This window comes from Ochotona princeps, chromosome 1, assembly GCF_030435755.1.
Source record: "Ochotona princeps isolate mOchPri1 chromosome 1, mOchPri1.hap1, whole genome shotgun sequence".
Lineage (NCBI taxonomy): Eukaryota > Metazoa > Chordata > Mammalia > Lagomorpha > Ochotonidae > Ochotona > Ochotona princeps.
The window spans coordinates 34,183,944-34,206,332 of record NC_080832.1 but is presented as its reverse complement, the minus strand read 5'-3'; the positions used below and the strand labels follow the sequence as shown (position 1 = coordinate 34,206,332).

At 36.1% G+C, this 22,389-nt stretch overlaps 1 protein-coding gene across 4 annotated transcripts in view; it reads left to right on the top strand.

Annotated features, from left to right (window-relative positions):
- LAMA2 (laminin subunit alpha 2) overlaps positions 1-22,389 on the top strand; it is a 634,064-nt gene that overhangs the window by 368,494 nt on the left and 243,181 nt on the right. For all 4 annotated transcript variants that reach the window (XM_058676547.1, XM_058676596.1, XM_058676658.1 and 1 more), the window contains 3 exons: positions 3,229-3,356; positions 13,606-13,692; positions 20,594-20,805. In XM_058676547.1, the coding sequence (XP_058532530.1) occupies positions 3,229-3,356; positions 13,606-13,692; positions 20,594-20,805 (427 nt within the window). The remainder of the gene's footprint in view (positions 1-3,228; positions 3,357-13,605; positions 13,693-20,593; positions 20,806-22,389) is intronic.

Below are 22,389 nucleotides of genomic sequence, written 5' to 3'. Positions count from 1 at the left end.
CCAGGGACAACATTTGTACTCTATCCCTGGGTAGTTGGTGCAGGTGCAGTAATGTAAAACAATGTCAAGGGATCTTCCCCTGAAATGGTGTTGAGAAACAAGTACTGATATTCCATTTTGAACACCTGGATTCAAGTGTAATCCATGAAGAAAAGGTGTTCAAATGCTGCACATCAATGACAGTCTGTCTAAAAACTTATTTGCGTATAAAACAGTGTTGGAGAGCAAAAGCAGGGAAGAGATTGAGAGAAAGGTCCCAGCCCTGGTACTCCTCAAATGCCCAAAATAGCCAGGAATGGGCCAGCTGAAAATCAAGAACCAAGAACCCCATATCTGGGTAGTAGGGACATAAACAACTGGCCATATTCTGCTGCCATAGTACCAGGAAGCCGGATCTAAAACGGAGTAGTGGGGACTTGAAATGGAAATGTCAGTGTGACAACCTGTTCCTAGGCTGTGTCACAACACCAGTGGCATGGACTTTCTTACTGCTCAACCTTCCTTTTTCTTTTACCTTTGGCTTTTTATTTTCTAACATAATTTTAATTTTTTCCAGTTTTTCATCCCACATATTAGCTAGCTGATTTATGAAAATTATAGGTAAACTGTTTTTCATGGAGAATCAAGATGGCGGAATAGGGTAAGGACAAGCTTGGCTTTGAAATAAAATGGTCAGTCAACTGAGTTAAATTTTTGACATTAGAGCAAAACTCACACCTCTGCTCTAACTGGACCTCTATAAAATGTTATGTTAGGGCCTGGCATGATGGCTCATTGGCTAAAATCTCATCTTGCTATGTTAGGGCCTAGCATGATGGCTCATTGGCTAAAACCTCATCTTGCTATGTTAGGGCCTAGCATGATGGCTCATTGGCTAAAACCTCATCTTGCATGCACTAGAATGCCATATGGGCACCAGTTTGTACCCAGCTGCCCCACCTCCCATCTAGCTCCCTTTTTGTGGCCTGGGAAGTAGTAGAGGACAGCCTAAAGCCTTGGGCCCCTGCACCGTTGTGGGAGATCCAGAAAAAGTACATGGTTTCTGGCTTTAGGTCAGCTTAGCTTGGGCTATTGCAGCCACCTGGGGAGTGAACCAGTGGATGGAAGATCTTATTCTCTCCTTTTCTCTCTAAATCTGCCTAGCGAAAATAATGTAAATCCTGAAAAAGAAACCAGAATGTTATTTAAATTCAAGGTGCAGTGGAGATGACTGAGAATGCGTTCATGTTCACAAAGGAGGATGGTGTGCACCCTCCTTCCTGTGGTTCGTATGATCCGTAACGTGAACAGGTTTTGAGTGTGTGCCTTCATGGCAGGACACCAGCAAAAATAAACAGCCATCAGATCGAAATGTTCATCTTCTTTGGTTTTGATTCTCAGTATATTGATGGACTAATGCTGTTTTGTATTTTCAATATAAAATTTTCATATACATTTAAGAAAATAGATCACTTGAAATTATAAGAAAATTTTGTATGTGATTGCTTTTTAAATTGATAGCTGAAGACAAGATCTTTCAATTATACAATGTTTTTACTTGAATTCTACCAAAAACATTTCTATCTGGTTAAGGCAAGATCAATTTTATGGTCCTTTTTTTAAAAATTCACAAGTATTGGCAAATTTCATTTTATTTAATTTTATTTAAAATTCATCAAATTTAGTCTTGACTGCTGCCAATACTAAATTTAAATGCTATAATCTATTTTTAAAGGTTTGGCTAAATAATTCTGAGAGAAAATTTAAAGTAAGAAAAAAAGCCCTTTTCATTTAACATCATCAGTTATCGCAAAGTACCTGTTCACCTGTAATTGGTGAAACTGGCATGGATTTTAACGTCTGGAAAATTTTATTAATTGGATTTTAGCACATTTTTCCACAGAATGTAAATGAGAGGTACTGTGAATTAAATAATTGAGTCATAACTTTAAGATCTTTCCCTAGGTAATAAATCTACCATCCTGTCATCCTAACATGAAATGTTAGGATGTTGAAACCATGAATATTTACTTGAATTTATTTCTACAAATTCATTAATGAGATAGTTGAAATTTAAATTGTTTAGAATATATTGTAATAATAATTTAAAATAGTTCATTGATTTATATCCTACCATTCCAGTGGTCATCCAGACTAGCACATTTTTAGTGTCTGCTTAAAATTTATATTTTGTTAATTGCCTATACAAATTCTTTTATTGAGCATAAAAAGGAGGTTGTGATTGCCTGAAGTTTGTTGAATTTTCAATATGTGGAAAATTATGACATATATATGGATTAATATAAAATTATATTTTACCAATAAACCCAAGATTTTAATTAGAATTAGATATGTTTTATTATACTAGTGTTGCCTGGAATTATGGATACATGATGCCGAAACATTTTAAAATTCATTAAGGTGTGTCATTGGAAGCCTCAGGATGATTCCACAGCATTATTTATTGAATTGTTCATTTTATACCAACTGTGATAGGTTTTAAGAACACACACTGATTTCAGCAATATATTTTAATTCACAGGAAGATTTTAAAACATAAATTACCTTTATTTTTGAAAAAAATTGAGTCTGGAAATTGCTAATTGGCAGAAAAATATGATTTCAGTTTTCTTTTTAAATGTGTGAAGAAAATATACACCTCATTTCATTATAGATTGTTGAATGCTTAATATATATTTTTGTTTTCTCAAAGTTCAAGCAATATACTCACAAATATAATAAAGGAAAACCTTATCCAACCCATCTGAGTCCAATAAGTTCGAAATTAATGTGTAAGCTAAGAGGTCCCAGTCTGAGGTGATGTCAATGATTAGCCACAATTATCATTGAATGGGCAATTTTATGCTGGACAGTTTAGTTTTATGTAGAATCAGCAACACTATCCATTAAATGTGTGTTTTTAGGGATCTTTTCATGCACTTCCACACACACACACACTCATACACACACACTCATGCCTTAGGAATTAAAATCTAAAAAGGGAATTATGTTTGAGTAAAGAAAGCAATGATGATGATCTCAGACATCTGTTTGTTAATATGCATATACTGAAATGTGTATGTGGTTTATAAGTTGGAAATGGAATAAACGTTCAGTGCCTGTTCCCCACTCTAAAACTGACCAGTAAATATAGCAAAATTAATCTTCTTCCTGGAAAAAAGACTAACGACCTTACGGGCCTATCTTTTGGCACCATATTGCTGCATGAGATGTTCTTTTGTTTGTCAGAACTGCGAAGATCACACAGGTGGCCCATACTGTGATCAGTGTCTTCCTGGTTTCTATGGTGATCCAACCAAAGGAACTCCTGAGGATTGTCAGCCCTGTGCCTGTCCGCTCAACATCCCATCCAACAAGTGAGTAGCAGACTATTGGGGTCTGTGTTTGGGAGTCTTGAGAAGTTATTATAAGTTTTCTAAATATTTGGCTCTAATTATGCTGATTTAATGTGTGCATAGAACTCAGAATTTCTATACTAGTTCCATGGAATAGATATGCTGTAGGCAAACACATGTGTGCCTTTGCATATATACACACAGATACATTTCCCAACACACACACATCATCATCTTTATAACTTATTAAAAAGATGATAAGTGTAAGTGCTGTTGATGCTTACTCTCACATTATTTACTTGTCAGAAAAAATTTCATAAAGTAAAATGAAAATATTTGACTTACCTTTAACTAGAAAATTCTCATAGTTACACAGTTGATCTTATAATTCCTTAATTGGTACATGTTATTTTTAATAAATAATGGGGATATTAAACTATGGTGATCATGGTAATCTTACTTTATGAAACTATTTAGATCCATAAAAACAATTCGAAATTTATAGTATTTTCTGGCTAACTGTCTTGCATAGTTTTATTTTGATTTTTCACTGAGATCAATAATTTCTTGGAACACACTTTTAAATGATATAAAAATATAATTTAGCTTCATCTTCCCCTTTACCTTTTAGGAGAATGCTCTGTTTTAGCTGCTGTGGCTCATATACATGCTTTGCAACCCTCTAAGAAAATAGATCCTAAAACAAATTTTAATGAAATGGGCACATGATTTTTAGTCAAGGCTAAAATGTTTCACTAGTAAATGATGTTAAATAACTGTACTTTTTAATAAGAGATTTCTTCTTGGTGAACTTTCTTAAGTGCGTGGTAATTATCACATACTTTCCAAATAATAAAAATTATCAAGTAGCCACAACTTTAAACATCTTATATATTTATCGGTACTAGCTAGTTGTTAATTCTGTAGTGATGTTTGGAAAGAGAAAATTTAAATCATTTTTAAACTGTCGTCTGTTAGATGCAGTCTTTTAAAGTTAAGTTTCCAGCAAGCAGTTTGTCCTCAGAGGTCTTACTGAAGGTGATCCTAGTTGAAATGGTCCTTTATTGGTTGTTTTAATGAATGCTAATAGCTAAAGACGTGAAAATAGTTCTGTCAAAAATAGTTCTGTAATTAAGTTTAAAAGTCTTCGTTATATGTGTGTCTCCTACAATTCAGCCCAACCCCTTCTTTCAGAATTTTCTGCCTCATTTGTTATTTATTGTTTGGGAAAGAAAAGAATGAACCAGTATTTAGTGAACTATCCCTCTCTCCAGGCATTGTGCCAGGCAATATCTTTGTTATTAATATATTTTTAAATAACAAATAAGATGCATGTTATTATTCTCATGTTATATGAGTAAATGAAGGTGCTCAATAGGAAAATGGCATCATTACTCCAGAGCTGGAATTTCTGGCGTTACTCCTCAGTTCTGTACTTGCTGACTTTTGCCAAGTTATGTAAACTTTTCCTCAGTTTTTTTTTTTTTTTGTCATTGATTTTGTAAAGTATGCTCACTTAGAGGGTAATTGTGTAAATTGCATATTTAAAATATGTGAGACACCTAAAACAGCGATTAGCCATGGTGGGCCCTATTATGGGCTGACTCTTACTAAGCTGTTCATGGTACCAGGCATTGTCACACTGAGATGTGTCCTTCTGTGTGTATATGCTCTGCAGTCCCCATTGCAGCCATCGTTTAAGAAATATACACACTGAATTTTAAGTGAGAGAGCTAGAGAATTGATTGACCCACGGGATAACTCAAAATCCTGAGAAATTTGTGCATTTCCAGTGCTTAGGGTACAAGCCTCGAAAGCATGAAACGTGAGGTAGGCTGCCAGGTAACAGGAAGTAGACAAAAGAGAAACCGGTGAGACAATAATGATGGAAAATAACTAGATTTAACTCCTAATTAATGGAGTCTCAGCCACATGTTGGCCATAGCGGGACACAAAACTCTCTTTTTGGCATGTAAGTAAATGGTCACACCACATAATGGAAAATTTGTTCATTCACCAGGACTGAAAGTCTTCCTCCAAACTATCCATCTACTCATTGATCCACACTAACTTCTACTGAGAAAAACAGCAAGATTCGCTCACTTCATGCATTTCCTTCCCAGAGAAAACGTCATAGGAATAGTGTCAATCCATCAGAGCTGGCTGTTCATTGGATCATGCTATTCCTATATTAATATTTTAGAAGTGTATCATTTCTTGAGATTATAGACTGGACACAATCACAAGTTACCCAGAAGACAAGGTGTTACGGAAAGGGTTTTGGTTGTGGTAGTCATGATCCATCCTTCTGTCTGCTTTCATTGAGTTTCTGTTTGACAATGGATTCTAATCCTATTACTCCTGAAAGTAAGCAACAATTGACTCCCATCCATTAGTGTCAAACACTTGGGGATCTCAAATACGAATAATAATGTTTTTATATGTATGTGTATATATATGTATATGTTTTACATATTTATGTATAAATATGCTACATATTCATATAGAAATGTATATATAAACATTATTTTATATAGTATTTTTATATATTTCATATATACATATGAAAATATGTTTCATATATATATTCCAATTCAGTATAATCATTATATTAACCTTGATGTTGTAAAATACGCACCACCATAACAATACCTGTCATTAAGTAAAAAATATTTCATTTTCAAGGTGCTTTTCATTGCAATGTGTAATTACTAAGCTATTAAATGATAATTTTCTCTTTAGTAGTAGAATTAGGAATCCAGTGATAGCATATTTTACATTCCAGCTTTAACCATGGCCTTTTTATAAGTAGAAAGAGGAGATAGTGACAAGTATACTTAATTTGTAAATTCTGGAGTTCTATTTCTGAATTCTAAGGTACTTCAAATTTTTAAAATAATTTAGGATGTTATTGTTTAGCCATAGAAATAGAAATGTAATGAGAAGTATTTATTGGTGGCTTAAAGCCCTGAAAATAAAGTTACTTAACAATAAAACATTTGATGACCTTGGGAACTATCCTGATTTTAAGAGTTGTTTTTTGATCATTACAATTTTAATCTAAGTTAGAAAACTTCACGGGTAGATTGATTCTACCTAACCTATAATCCAGGAGATTGGATTTGATTTTTTTCCCAGGTTATTTGGGTAGAAGGGGGGCGGAGAGGAGCTAAAGGTTGCTGCAACCTTCATTTACAGTATAAGCCTCAGAAATAATTGTCCCTGGTGATTTATCTACTTAATCCTTGATCATAAATCTTACACATCACAAGCATTTGGCTCCAAATTTCTTAGATAATATTACTAAATAAATCAAATGTGCAGGAAGATAGCGATAGATTGGTATAATTATTATGATGTATGAATACAGACAAGCATATAATATATAAATTATACAAATATTTCATCTCCATCTGCTATTCCAATGTCCACTGTTTTCTTGGCCTTTCCCTCTTGATAACGTATATTCCAGCTATCGGTTGCAAGCAGGTGGTGAAACTTATCTCTGGAGAAGTAAAGGAAAATGTAAATATTTCAGATATGCATATTCATTATTGCCTGTGTCCTGTAGCTCACATATTAAATGAGATATGAAAGAACCACATATGCATTTGCTCCCATGCATTTAGGATGTGTTTGAATACATCACGTTATCACAGTTTTTATAAATTTTTATCAGTCACATAATAATATTAAAGATTCACACAGTGCTTCCACAAGCTCTGTTGACAGAAGTATTCCAAAATCCTTGTGACTTGCACTGCATTGTGAGCATAATAAATGCTAAAATTAAAATTTTTGAAGGAATGAGACATTTCTAGAACTTATTTTTTGGGTTCATTCAAGAAGTTGAGTTATTGACTGAAATTGGTGCTTGTGGCAGCTGAGCACTGTGGTACAGCAAGTTAAGCTTCAGTGCCTGCTTGAAGTCCAACTTCTGTGTCTGATCCAGCTTCTGCTACTGTGCATCCTGTCAGTAGATGATGACTCAGGTTTAGCTCCCTGCCAATCATCTGGGAACCTCAGGTGAAGTGCTTGACTCTTGGATTTAGACTGATTCACCCAGAAAGGTGTTACAAGAATTAGGGGGCTAGTGAAACAGTAATGGAAGACCTGCACCCCACTCTATCCTTGTCTGTCAAATAAATTTAGACAATAAATAATAAAGTGAATTAGCACTTAAAGAAATATACTCCAAGACAAAAGGCAAATTTAAAGGAACATTGAATTGAACCACTTTTTTGAGACATTTGAGAGGTCTTTAGGTAATTACATGTTGGTGATTGTGGTAGTTCTTAAAAGTCCCCCATGCCAGATGGGGAAAAAAAAAGTCTAGAAATGCCAAAAGCCTTGATTGATTATAGAGCTTGTTGGTGGCAGAATCCATGTGAGAAAAGCATGTGTTCTGGCTCACTGCTCTGTACTTCTCCTCATACATCTATAGGAATGGAAATAATTAAGACATTAAAGAAAATGACGAAGAATAGAGCTTAATGTTAAAAACCATTAGCAGTTTCTGCTTGACGATAATAATATTAGCTCAAATGCAAAAAGCCAGGGAGTGATGAAACGCTGATCACCTTAAATATTAAATCAATCAATATATCTTGAAAGTTTATTTTTAAAGTGTTATTTAGTGGCAGATATAGCTTATTTGGGCTCCATGTTCAGTATTTGCTGTCATACTTTGTCCCTATGATACTCACAGATCATTTGATCCCCTTTTCCCAATGGAAATAGGGTCATATACATATAATCTGCATACTTGTGATGAAGCATCACATAGTATCCTATAAATCTGTACACCTTGTGTGTCTGGTAATTCTTTTTTAAAAAATTAGAAATGAAGAAAATGATAGAAAATTTTAAAAACAACTATGCCTTATAAGCTCAGGCAGAAACAACTTTAAGAGCTTAAATGCCATGTTACTTGTAATAAGTGATGTTTATGATACTCATATTTAGTAGTGAATTAACAATGGTGATTTTCACATAGAATTAATATAAAAGAAAATGAGTCAACTGTAATTAATTTCAATTGTGGAAGTAAATTCAGGTTTCATAAACTTACAGGAGAGTGAAGAAATAATAGAGACAGAATCACAGAAATTGAATTAAAATTTAAACTTATTTTGGTGCATGAAATTTTCTGCAAATCTTTTCGTAATATGCGCTTTTGTAATCAGACTTTCTGCTGATCCCATATGTATCACACCAAATTAATTTGCTTTTAAATTCCATTTTCCATGAAGCTTCTAGAAATCACCACAGGCGTGCTTTGTTAAAGATTCTCCTGGAAAACAGACAGAGATCACTGAATCAAAAAAAGGCAAAACCTCAAAACCTTGTATGATTGAAACCAACATTGTGAAGTGGATAAGTTCTCCTTTCTCCACCGCTGCCAGTCTGGTGCCCTTTCCTAGTTACACTGGTGTATCCTAACCATCTTTATGCCCAGCCTGTCTCTGATGGGGTGCAAGAACTCATGCTTTCAGAATTCTCTGTCTTAATAGTGTATACAGGATGATGTTTGAGTCAGAATTCTCATCTCCTATGGTGTATACAAATACAGAACAAATCCTTCATTGCTTAACCTTCATGATGGAAACTTTATGCCCTGAGGATGAAAAGAATAGTTGTTTCACATCATATTACAAACAAAATTTCAACTAAGCATTTTCTATTCCAAATGCATCAGGCTTAAACTATTATAAAATATAGACTCACACACTGGCTTAATGGATTTAAATTTTATTTTACCATATAAGGTTAACACTCTTCTAAAGGATTTTTATATGAGCACTAAGTTTCAGAGTCCACAAAATAAATTTCTCAGAGTGTATCAGGCATTATTAAGCTTCTATTTAGCAACTGATTTGTTTTCATTCTGGAATTTTCTGAATCATTTGCCTGTTAAATGTTCTCTTGTATTTGTGAAACATCTCAAAACCAGGTTTCAATCTATCAAGTAAGTATATCTTAGGAGATACATTTTAACACTAACTGCATCATGTATTTTATCTTTTTTTCAGTGTTTTTTCCGCACTAGCTTTATTGCATCATTTTTCTTAATGTACATATTTTAATAGGTAAAAATTAAATCAGGTTAATTGTATGTATGTATTCACATTCATAAATGTAGGCAAATGTTCAAGGGCAATTCTATGTACACATGCATACTTACAAATGAATTATCACATATATGTGAATTATCACATATATGTTTATATCTATTATATATATGATCTGTGCTTAAACATGAGGAGGGATTTTTTTTTCTTTTTTTAATTGATTGAATTGCATTATGTGACACAGTTTTATAGGCACTGGGATCCCCCCCCACCCTCCCTCATGGTGGATTCCTCCACCTTGTTGCATTACCACAGTTCAAATTCAGTTGAGATTCTTTCATTGCAAGCATCTACCAAGCATAAAGTCCAGCATCTTATTGTCCAGATAAGTTCAATGGTTTCTTGGGGAGACCATCTCTGCTCTGAAGGTAGAGCTGGCAGAGTATCATCCCGATCAATTAAAAGCCCCAACATTACATCAGTAACAATTTATAACATTATGGAATTAGTTGACATGGTATTGAGTAACCAATATGTTAAAACAGAAAAAAAAAAAAAAACAATGCAAGATCTGAACCACATCCTGTGACTTCTACATTGACATTTTAATTATTAGTTTATATACAACCAGGTTCTATACACCTTAAAATGGCTATAGATTACTATTCAGCTGTCTCATGTCTATTTTAATTTTAGTATTTAGCAGTTTATAGCGTTGAAGCATGATTTTGCTGAACCTGGTTGTGTTTCGGGTAGTCTAACTCTATAACTCTAACAAGACATATGTTACCAGTTTAGGTGAACAGTTTTAGGAGGGGTGTGCAGAGAAATCTTCAATACCCCAGTGAGGAGTAACTAATCTTTGTGTCCCACCCAGTGAGATAAGCGCATCCCCGCTGACCGTTTCCTGTCTGATTCTAAGCTTTCCTTGCTGTTCTCTATCTATTCTAGGTTTTTTTGTTTGTTTGCTTGCTTGTTTGTTTTGGGGGGTTTCTGCAGCGATCCTGATGAGGATCCAGAGAGGGTGGGGACCTGAAGTCGGAACCAGGCAAGGAACAGAGTAAGCTCCTCTCCCTAGTCCCGAAGGAAGTTTACTGTCTTCTGTTTCTGCGGACCGCTCAGTGCTCCTGGTTGTCATTCCGATGACCTTTGGGCTTCTTCTATCCCATGTGGTAGATCCAAATGGGGGTGGGTGACCTCAGAGTTCTTGGCCTCTGAAGGCACTCCAATTTCCCTGTGGTCTCCTTGGCATTTGGGATGTAGTCCTCGGTGCTCGTACTGAAATGAGGAGGGATTTTACCAATGTTCATAACATTAAAATTACTCCATTGGCAGCTTTTCTCCTTTCTTCATTGATGAAAAATGACTTTCATTCTGGACTCTCTTGTATACTCTGTGGCATAAATTAGATAATCTAAGAAATAGATTCTTTTCTCTGCTAGTGAGGAGTTAGCCAGAGTTAGCCAGTTAGACAGCCTAACTTTGGAATCACTTATAACCATTGATGATCTGGTTCTGGTTCTCTCTGAATCACAGAATGGTGTTTTGTGGTTAGAGCAAAGTCAATGTCAAGTTGCTACACTTGCCAATCCAACTTGGGTGGACCTGTTTTTGGTGCTGTGCCTATTAGTCTTTCATCCTGAATTTATTTTTGTTACTCCTTTCTCTGCCAAGGCCATGACTCCAATTACAGTGCTAAGAGAGTAAACTTTCAGGATATTTTTTAAACGTTCAAATTATAAATATTGAGATTTTATTTAAATGCATCATGTGAAATATCACATCAACTGTTTATATTCCAGAAACCAGCAGTCACATAATTCTGACCAATAGATCTGAATGACAGTTATGCATAGGAGAGGGTCAAAGGTCTCATAGTAAATGCGACTGGAAATTAGATCATGATCTTGAACAAAGAAATGCTCCCTGACTCCGCCAGCTCATATTTTGTCACAATGCATTTTTAAAAACTTTTGTGAAGCCGTTTTGTGAGGCTTCTGGATGACGAAGAGTTCAGATATACAGTACAAATATATATTTTTAATTTTGTTGATATTAACTGATGTATAAATATATCTAAGAAACCCATTTTCCGTATTGTTTCCATATGTTCCCATAAGTGCCGAAAGCCATGCCAACCATCTTTGACATGATTATACCAAACTGATTTAGAATCTTAAAAAATGTTTGTCATGGTATACCTTTAATCCGTGTGGTCCCATAGAGGGGAAGAAATCAGGGCTTTTAGTTGGAGTCAGTTTTTCTGTGGGTGAGGAGAGATGAGCCATAGAATGCTAATCTTTGAAGAATATTTATATACCCTATGGCAGTTTTGTCAAAATCCATCTCCTCTGGTGTGCCTTAAAACCATAGCAAATTACTAGATCTTAATAAGAGAAAATCCTGCTTTTACACATTTAAATACATTCCTCTTCTCTCCACTACTATCACCCCCTGCCATGAAAGTCACCAAGTGAGCTCTTGTTAGGAAAAATAGCAAGACTCAGAGTGCTGTCAAAGGAACTAGGTTCTCAAACAGCACAGACTGAGTCCATCTTGTTCCTGCTGTTTTGTAGCAGTCACCAGAACCCTTTAATGTAGAACATTTTACCTTTGTGATGTTTAGAAATTCAAGATATTCTGGGCTAGGTTCTTCCCCTCAGCCAACATCCCATTGAGTTTCAATATTTAAAATGGTGACTGGGAGAGAGGCATTTAGGCTAGCTGTTAATATGTTGCTTGGATTGCCTGTGTGCCATACCTCAGTACCTGGTTTTCAGTCCCTGCCCTATTCCTGATTCCGGCTTTTTATTTGTTTCCATTCTGGTGGGCAGCAGATTACGAGCAGACTTAAATTGCTTTCCCAGTTCTTTCCAGCTTTAACCTAGTCCAACTCCAGCCATTGTGGGATTTTGGGTAGTGAACCAGTGAGCAAGAAATCTCTCTCTTTTTCTCTCCCCTCTTTCGCCCTCTGTCTCTTACTGTTCGCCCTTCAGATTAAAATAAACTCATTCAGTTCTAATCGTTTATTACTATTTCCCCAAATCTGAATTATTAAAACCTTTACAGAAGTGCCACGAGTTAAGCCAGAGGAATACCTGTAACCTAATGTGAATGATAGTTAAGAAAATCTTCCAAAGTCATATGAAGGCAGAAGCAGAATGAGATCAGGACTTTGCATTGTTTAATTTTTATTCTCTCTCTAATTCATTTAGCCATCAAGCAAGCCTCCACTGAATTGTCTTGTCATAGATAATGGAAAATAACTTTATTTTGGAAACATGTAATGAAAGAAAGATTAATTGAGAGCATTTCCCTTAAAATGATACGGCGATAGAAGTCATAAAATTCGCAATGATTGGTTGTTCACCAGAGAGTCAAATTGCAATCTGTCAATCTTAGGGCAAGGCATTCATGCATGAGAGATGTTACCCACCAGGCTTGGAGGTCTGGCTAGAGAAAAAATGTTATTGAAAGCTAAAACTAATCCACACGTGCACTCTGCTGGTTCTTGCCTTGGTGTTTAACTCTGTGACTTCAGTCCCAAATCACATATATTTAAAGAGAGGGAAATTTTGTAATCTGCTAGAAAAAATGAAATAACAAATTTGTTTTGGTAGTCTCTTTCATTTATAAGTGTTGGTAGAATTTGAGTTTCGTCACTTCTGAAACCTTTCCTTGGGATTCCATCTATGTAGCACATACCAAAAATCTGTATGTAGCACCTGGCAACGTGACGAGCACTGGAAGGGGATAGCATTGCCAAAACCATTCCCATTCACATACACTCCTAGAAACTGAGGCTTCCCAAATGTGTATCAGGATTTCTCTAGACAGCTTCACATTGAGATCAATGTAAAGAGAAAGTGTGGGAGACTGCCAGACTCAGGGATTTCCACAAAAGCAATTGTACATTCCCTCTTGTCACTGATGATCATAGACTCAGAGCAGTCAAAAGTCAGTTAATAACGTGTCACAGGGATACTGCTCTCCACTGGGCTATTTTCACATCTGCAAAAATAGCAATGTCATTTCATCCTCGATTGGCTAGACCCTAATCTCCGTCTGTGAGACGAGAATGGCCAGCCTGTGCACCCCTTTGTCACAGCGGTGGTGGGAGGCAGAAATGAAAACATGCTGCTAACGACTTTGTTTGTGTGCTTTTCCTTTGCCCCTGGTGCTCCCCATCAACCACCCAGCTTCAGCCCAACCTGCCATTTAGATCGGAGTCTTGGACTCGTCTGTGATGCATGCCCTGTCGGCTACACAGGACCACGCTGTGAGAGGTAAGCACATACCACATTGACTTGCAAAAAATAATTTCTGCCTGGGAAATTACAAGACCTCAGGCCTTGTCATCTTCCTATCCCAGAAAAACTGCTACGCTCAAGGAGCTCAAATAAAGTTTGTCTTAACACTTGTCAAACAAACATTGCTATACTTATTTTAGTTTAGTCATTCTCTATAAGTTTCTCTATAAATCTTCTTTCACTCAGAGGATGCCTGATTAATGTTTGAATCTTAAAGGTTAAGCATTAACCTACAATCTTTGCCAAAAGTGTTGCTCAAGTAGAGAGTCACACACTTCAAGATTTATCTGACCGTCAACACTGGAGCCATTTATTTTTCATAATTAGCTTTTTGTCCTTAAAATGTAGCTTAAGTGTTCAGTTTATAGTTCAGAAAGTGCTCCATAATTCACTTTAAATATATTTGAAAATAGATACAAAATATAATTTATCGTCATGATTTATGCCCTTTCCTAATCCAAGATATCTGTCAATGTGACTTTGACAGGGTGATATCTTACGTGTTCATACAAGTATTTTTCATTGGAAAATATGTTCAAACTCAGTATACAAATCTTACAGTCTTCCTTCCCTTTGCGTTATTGCCATTGGCTTAAGCACTGAAGATAGCCCCCTTGGCCACAGTCCCTGCGCACCGGATGAGGAAGGCCATGGACATGGCCTATTTTCACTCCTTACTGCAGGACTAACTTGGAAAAGAGCTATTTCTGCTTCTGCACTCCTATCTTTTTTGGCAGCCAAATCCTCTTTCAACCAGTGTGCCTAAAAAAATAAAAGCAGCCAGTCACCCAGAGAGAATTTAGCTAGCAACCAGCAGCCTGTAGATCAAGTTTCTAGCAGCAACAAGTATTATTTGTGAGTAGGCATAATCTATAAGTTAGTTATGAAGGAAACTTGCTGAAAGAAGTAGGATTTATGAGTATTTGCCATTGGGACTCTGCAAGTGTTTAACTGTGTGGTTTATTTTTAAAGAAAGGAAGGCATGTGTATACTACTGATTATAATAGGAAGATATGTCATTGCCAAGAGAGATTTCCATCAAATGTTGTACCCCACCCACAGTTCGCTATAGGCAATGTTTTGTTTTAGTAACTGGAAAATGATAATTGTTTTGTTATACAAGGCCATTAAATTCACTCATCTAGGTGAGCAAATCTCTGATGTATTTATATTGCGTTGTCTTACACATTATCCATTCTCGGTGTGCTAATAGTAGTTTCTGAGCCATTTACACTTTGGAAATCTACACTTTATTTGACAGATATCTGTTTAGTGTCATCCTTGAGGTAGGAACAGGTGTTCATAGCCTCACCCACAATCAGGTCGCATCTTTGTTTAATGCAGGTGAGACTAGTCAAATGTATTCTAAAGAGAAATATAGTTAAATAATAAATGTCACCAACACGGATGGGAAAAACCTGGCAGGAACCATGATTTCCAGTGTAAAATCTGCACTGGTCTTGTTCAAAATGATATAGCCACATATGTATTCTGTGTATCAAATGGCATATTTTGTCTGCAGCTCAAGTTGTTCAATCAAAAATAACATTTCATTATTATGTAGACTATATTTATTATGCAGTTATATGAATATTACATTTTTCTAGCCAAATTTTGGGTGAACATTTTCTAGGAATATCTAGGATTTTTTCATTTCATTGTATTTATGTGAGCCAAAAGATGGATGAATTTGTAATATTAGCAGAAATACTTTTTAAAATGTGCATATTGAAGCAGTGGGGAGGGGAGACAAGGTCAGGGTGTAGAGAAGACACTGGTTAACTGGAAAAGCTTGTAATCAGAATCATTCTGTAAGTGATTTGTGTGATCAGCACATGAACATCATCTACATAAATCAGCATATAAAATTATTTCCCAAGGAGGTATTCCTGGAGTAAAGAATTCTAGTTTGGCAAGTTTCCTTTAACATGTCCAAAGTTAGTTGTTTCTTCTAGTGTGCAGTGAAGAAATCAATTTGTTTAGTTCAGCACTTCTAGGCTTAAGTGGCCATAAATCCTCTGCTTTTATGGTATTGTGAGAATGTATGTAAAACTACAACTCAGATAGGAAAAAATGGTAACTTATGTTTTTTACTTCAGTCTAATTTCTACTTTGAGACCTCATTCTCTGTTTCAATGGTGAACGTTTAGAAAACATGATCTCATCCAATAAAATGCTTTTTCTCCTTTTACCTCCGAACATCAGTTCTGGTTCTAGTAGACTTACCTTGTGTGTGTGTGATGTAAACTCATGAATTGGGAAAGGGGACAGATGATAGGCTCAAGTAGTCTTTAGTAACTCATCTAAGCACCAATCTACTGACCTGTTCCTTTTCTTTGTCTCTCTATTTTACTACCAGATGCAGCAATTCTTGTTTCTTTCATCTTCCTCTAGAGAACAAAACAACCATTCAATGTCTAATGTCTTTCAGTTCACACTGAGACCCCCAAGGTCTGCGCCTCCCTTCCATGTCCTGTATGGAAGGTTGATGACATATTCTTAGATGTGAAGAACTTCAGAGTCCACATTCCAAAAGATTGCCATGTTTCTGTTTTGGCTCTATGCCACATCTCCTCACACTGGCTTCTAGTAAAGCAACATCTTGGCTCTTGAATTGAAAGCCTGGAGAAAAATAGTGAATAGGAGGTTGACAAAACAAGATGCTACATTGAAGTATGTATTGATAGTCTGCCACGTGCAGAACATTAGCTATAGCTTGGGGAACACAGGCTAGGAGCCAAAGCATGCCTTTGAGGTGTCATTCCTTCGAAAGGTTTAAAGGAAGAAGTTAAGGTAGAATGTATTTATTAACAGCATTTATTAAGATGCAATTTTTTATCATCTAGACATTAAAAAAAATAGAAAAACGGAGAGATTGCATTTTGAATGGCAAACATGGCTGAAAAAGTCATACTAATATCCGGCGATGTTAACATGAATATAAAAAATAGTGAGGCCAGTACTGATGGTAGCTGTTCTCCTGGATGTAAAATTGTACCCTCAGCATGTCACTCATGATGGAAAAAGGCATTTAAAAGGACCATGGAAAGTTCACCCAGTGAGATCCAAAGGAAATGTGAAACTTAATGGGATGCTTGGGGTCCTTTATTCTGAACATTTATCTATATTTTATTTAGTTGATTCACATTATATATCAAGGCAGTTCACTTTTTCCCTCAGTTTCAAATCCAAAATTTTACTTACTTATTAATTGCTTCAGAAAAGTCTGAATATGGATCAAGTGCAGCCACCCATAATGACAGAGTTGGTGAGACTTTGTAATACTCTCTGAGTCTTCTTCAAACCTTGCTGTAAGGCCCAGTATTACAGAAGTAATGAAAGAGAGAGTCATGCCTGCATCATGTAGCATGAGCAAACTAATGACTCCAAGGTAGGATGGGGCCCTTGAGAGGCCACTCTTGTGTGATTGTGTTATTTATTCACTGCAAAAAGCCACTGAGGAATGGGTAGATTGGGTCTTGAAGACAACATCACACATTCCCTGCTGTCCCTGGGTGGGTGCCAAGATGTATCTACCATCCACTCACATTTTTCTGGTTTTACTTTTATTTTTTTCCTCATTTGTAGAAAGCCATCAATAAACTGCCACAGGATTTAGCTGATTAGGTCATGGGGAAAGTGAGGAAAAGAGTGTTCCAGTACATCAGTGCCCCTTGGTGCCCAAGCTGCCCACTTCTGTTGCTTAGTCTTATCTCTTCCTGGAAGCCCACAGACTATCTCTCCCTCCTCCACCACCAAGGTTGACATCCCATCAGCTGTTAAAATTCAGCTCTGGCATTGTGAAAGTGTCCTTCTTTAATCCCCATCTGAGTTAGATGCCTTTTTTAATGTTTGTAAACTAGCATTTTGAGTTGTTCTTTTACTTTTTTAAATGTGTATTTTTTTTCCCATGGACTTCAATATGAAGTGGCATCTTAGTGCCAGTGTCATGTGGAAGTGCTCACCTTTGCTTTTGAGTGTGCATGGGAGAAGAAATAAACGAGCTTTTATCATTGGCACAGAGAGAGTGAAGCTAAATTTTCATTTTGCTTTGCCTCTAGACTACGGTACAGAATGAGGGAAAAGTCCTTTCATTGTTGTTTTTTTCATGTTGTTTTTCCTCCATGGTGCTGGTTTTCTCTCACTCTTGGTTCCCTCCACCTCTGAGCTTCTAATGTTGCTCCTAAGTCATCAGCGACAACAACCCAATTGCATGTGTTTTCAGCAGTTTATTTATAGTTAAAGAGTCATTTTTCAAAGTATTGCATTAGATTTGACTGAGGTGACAGATGGAAAGAGGAACAATGACTTTGAAATGTCAGAGTGTCCCATCTCTAGCAGGAAAGGCAAAACCTTTTCGTTTAAGTGCCTTTGGGTGGACACTTGACCTGGAGGATGAGACTCTGGGGTAAGAAGTCATCATGCTGCATGTGGTAGTTCATTTTGGTTTCAAGACTTCTGCAACACACTATGCAGACCCTGGGAGGCAGCAGTGATATGTAAGCTGGAGTAAGGATGCCAGTTTAAAAAACATGGCTTGGGTTTGTGGCTCCTGACATCAGCCCCACATCAGTTGTTATAGGTAATTTGGGGAGAGAATTGTTAGATAGGAGCTCTCACTCTATGTCTTTCAGATGACTGATTGATCGATTAGTTGATTGAATGCTACGTAGATTGATTGATTGATTCCAGATGCCATCAGCCTGCCTTATACATAAAAATGAGATGGCTTGAGATTTCACCCTGCTAATAACCTAGGAATAATTTGAATTTGAGGAGAAAAAAAAACCACTCAAATCCATAACATTGTGATTTAAACTAATGTTAATTAGGTTAATCATACAATAGAGTGTAATTACTAATAGAAGTTGTATGATTAGCATTATTATGTTCTATGACCTTAGCATTATTTTTTAATTCTTAATGGGACTATTTTTATAACTCTAAAACTACACACAGTGAGGAAATCTGAGAATTCTACAAGGAGATGGTCCCACTTATAATAAAATGCTATATGACATTTTTTGTCATATATACACAAATTTTCCTTTCATGTCCTGCACTGTAAATAAAATCAGATGCTTTTTTGGTTGAATGCATAGATTTAATCTTCAAACTGAACTTTTTATTATTGTGAAATGATTTCTGACTTATTAATTGGTGTCTATGTTAAGAAACATCACAAGATGTGGTTATGTATTGCCATGTCTCCTGAGGGCAGAAAGTCATTTTGAGACAACTGAGCTGAAAATAATAGGTGTTTGTTGGCTGTGATAATGACGATTTTATATTCTTGTTCCAGGAGAGCAAAGTCACTTTGTTAGTGGTAAACAAAATGAGATGTGAATACATGTGAATGTCATAATAAACCCAGAATAACAAATAAGGCAAGGAGAATCAGGTTAAAATTCAAAAGAATATTATTATCTTTATTAAATAACACTGAATAATATGTCCTACAATATTATCTCGTGTTTTAATAATTTTGCTTGTGAGTGCAACATCCTTGTAAGTATGTCCATACAACTTTCATAATTCTATAAACTATCTTATTGTGAATATAATAAAAAGTAGCCTTTGTTTTAAAATTATAATTTAAATTATGCAAAATTAGAGCACCTCCATATTTTTTAGAAAAAAAGAACAACCAGTTTAAAATTAATGGCTTACCTCATAATTGTGTTATTAAAGAATTTTCAGTATGATTGCTAGATTGAGGTCATTTCTATTTCAAATGCTAGAAAGTCTTTTTTGATTCCGTGACTTCCCTGTCTATGAGTGACTGAGTCACACAGTATCATCTGACATAGGCAACTCTACTCAGCCACAATGTTTTTTGTTCCCTTTGGGACCGTTATCCTTGCCGAAAGACTCTGTTTTGATGAGATGGAACAGCTAACAGAGTTGGCCTGATCATCACATTTCACATGCCCTGTCTCATTTCTCATTTGGCAAATGTAGCTTAATAGGAAGCATGAGCAGATATAACTCTAAGACAGCAGAGTATAAATTGTCACTACCTATAAGGATGTATCTATAATTTGGGAACATTAAATAACATTTCAAAATGTTACACTGGAATCCAGAAAAATTTGAAGCAGTGATTTTTAAAATTATTGATGTCATAGTTTATAAATAAATGGAAAAATTTTCAATAATATGTAAACACTTTCTAGGCATTTTACTTCAAGGTTTGGGGTTTGCTAAGATGAGTGGTGAGCACAGTTCAGCATCATTTTATGACCTGTGCGTGTAACAGGAGGCATACCTCCCAGACTTCAAAGAAAATCTGCCTCTTGTCCTTTATGCAAATATACACAAACCTATCATTAATTCAGATACCCACATCCCCTGCTGAATGGTAAGTTTTCTGAGTCACAATTTCTATTTTGTTCTGAACTCTCACTGCTGAATTTCCTTGAGAGCCTGTTTCTGTATAACAATCTCTTGCTGCAACAACAAATATGAACCTTAGATATTTGCACAGAAAAATAACAACAACAACAAAAAACACTTGGCGTAGAAACACATGATATGTCATTCTACAAAGTCTTTCCAACCAGGGCCTGTGTTCCTCTTAAGTGCCAGCAGCACATTTCTTCTTGTGCTTTGCTCTCATTTTTGGTGCCAACAACAAGACTTTTTTATTTTTCTGGTTGAAATCTAATTACTAGTGGTACTGGCAGGATTTCATTTCAAATCTACATGCAGTCACAGAGAAACTTTTTTTAAAATCACCTTGCATTGGGGACAAGGAGTGCTTAAAAGGAAAAACCCATCATCCCGCAAGAAGCATAGCATGAGAAGTATGTAAACATTGCCCCCGTGGGTTTCATGAATTCTCCTAACTACTCCCTGATACAATTTGTTTCTTTAGATGTGCAGAAGGCTATTTTGGACAACCTGCTACACCTGGAGGATCGTGTCAACCGTGCCAATGCAATGACAACCTTGACTTCTCCACCCCTGGCAGCTGTGACAGCTTGTCTGGCTCCTGTCTGATATGTAAGCCAGGTACAACAGGCCAGCACTGTGAGCTCTGTGCTGATGGATATTTTGGAGACGCTGTTGATGCAAAGAACTGTCAGCGTAAGTCCTGAACTATTGATGCTCCTGACAGAGTTGATGTATTGTGCCTCAAAGTAGCTGATGAGTTCTTGAGTGGGGATGAAAGAGTAGGAAATTATCTGTAATATAAGGATGATGGATGCACAGCATAGACATAGAGTCTGCATATTGTAAAATATTTCTTTGCCCTAGCTAGTAGAATAAGTTCTTTGAAAATTGCTGAATTGTGAAAGTAGCATGATTTTTCAAATAATATGTGTATTTCTGCTAGCATGTAGGATGAAGATTTTAAAATAAATTCACTTATCTTAAAGGCAGAAAGAACTTGGAAATTAATTCATCCTTTTTTGTTGATCTCAAGTCCAGTATTTTGCCTAAAATACATGTATGTGCTCATATTATTTCATTAGTACCTGTCAATTGGTGTTGATCAAATTTGTTTTCATATTCTTGTATTTCATCATAGGTGTAAAATATTTTCACATGCTGGGTTTTATAATTGAGTATTTAGGCTTTATTTTAGGACAATTTCTGTTTTTTTTTTCTTACACAAAATTATCTATTCTAGGATTTCATGCATATTCATAAGGGCATTCCCTCCTCCCTAATTCTTTAACTCCTTAGCTGTAGTTTTCAGCATGTACAGAATTTTATAATGTTTTATATTGTTGATAATAAATACAAGAAAGTCACGAGAAATGTGACTCCTCGTTGGTACCCATGCACTTTATGCTGTCAGGATCAGCATCATCCGCTGTCACAATGTGTAGGCAAAGCATATCGTGAAACTGGCCCAGGAGTTTGTTTCAGCCGAAGTTGTGTACTTCCAAAAGTGTACAAACCCCTGAAGGTACAATGCCTCATCCTTTCTCCTGTAAGCACTGAAGACTTTAGATAGAGTTCACTGCTTCAGCAACAATTATGTCCTCTGCTTAGGTATTTAGATAAGTGACAGCGTGCACCATGGAAAAATAATGTAAAAAAATGAGGATGATGATGTGCCGTATCAGAAGCAAAACACGAAATGATTGGCTTATGTTAACAGTAGCTGTAAATCAATAATGTTTATAAAAGCGAATTTCCAAGAGGTCCTTTACATAGGACAGTGACTTTAGGGTGTATCAATCGAATTTTACAGAGCTTAAGAAAAAAGTCTTCTCTTCAGACACATCATTTATAAAGTGTGCTTTTTCCTGTGTGATCCTGGGCAAGACGTCTGCTCTCATTGAGACTCATCTACAGGAACATTTGTGAATTTTCTGTGGGGATGAAAGGGCCTAGCACACTGAAAGTGTCCAGGCAGCTCCAGGAGCCTGCAGACACTCATAAATGAATCCCTTCCATGTAGGCCTACATGGCATGGTATATGTGAGGCTCACCAATTCTAGGCCATGTTAATCATCTAATGACGTGTGAAGCTGACAGTGTTCTTTGATTTATTTTATGATGATAAATTTTGGGTCTGGGCTATGAAGTCTTTTAAACATATAAAAAATTGTGGAAATGAATACATTTCACATAATAGCCCATTTTGATGCTGCTTTTCAGGAAATGTGGACATGATTGCAATTTTAAAGCAGTTCAGTGTATAATTGTCTTCAGAAC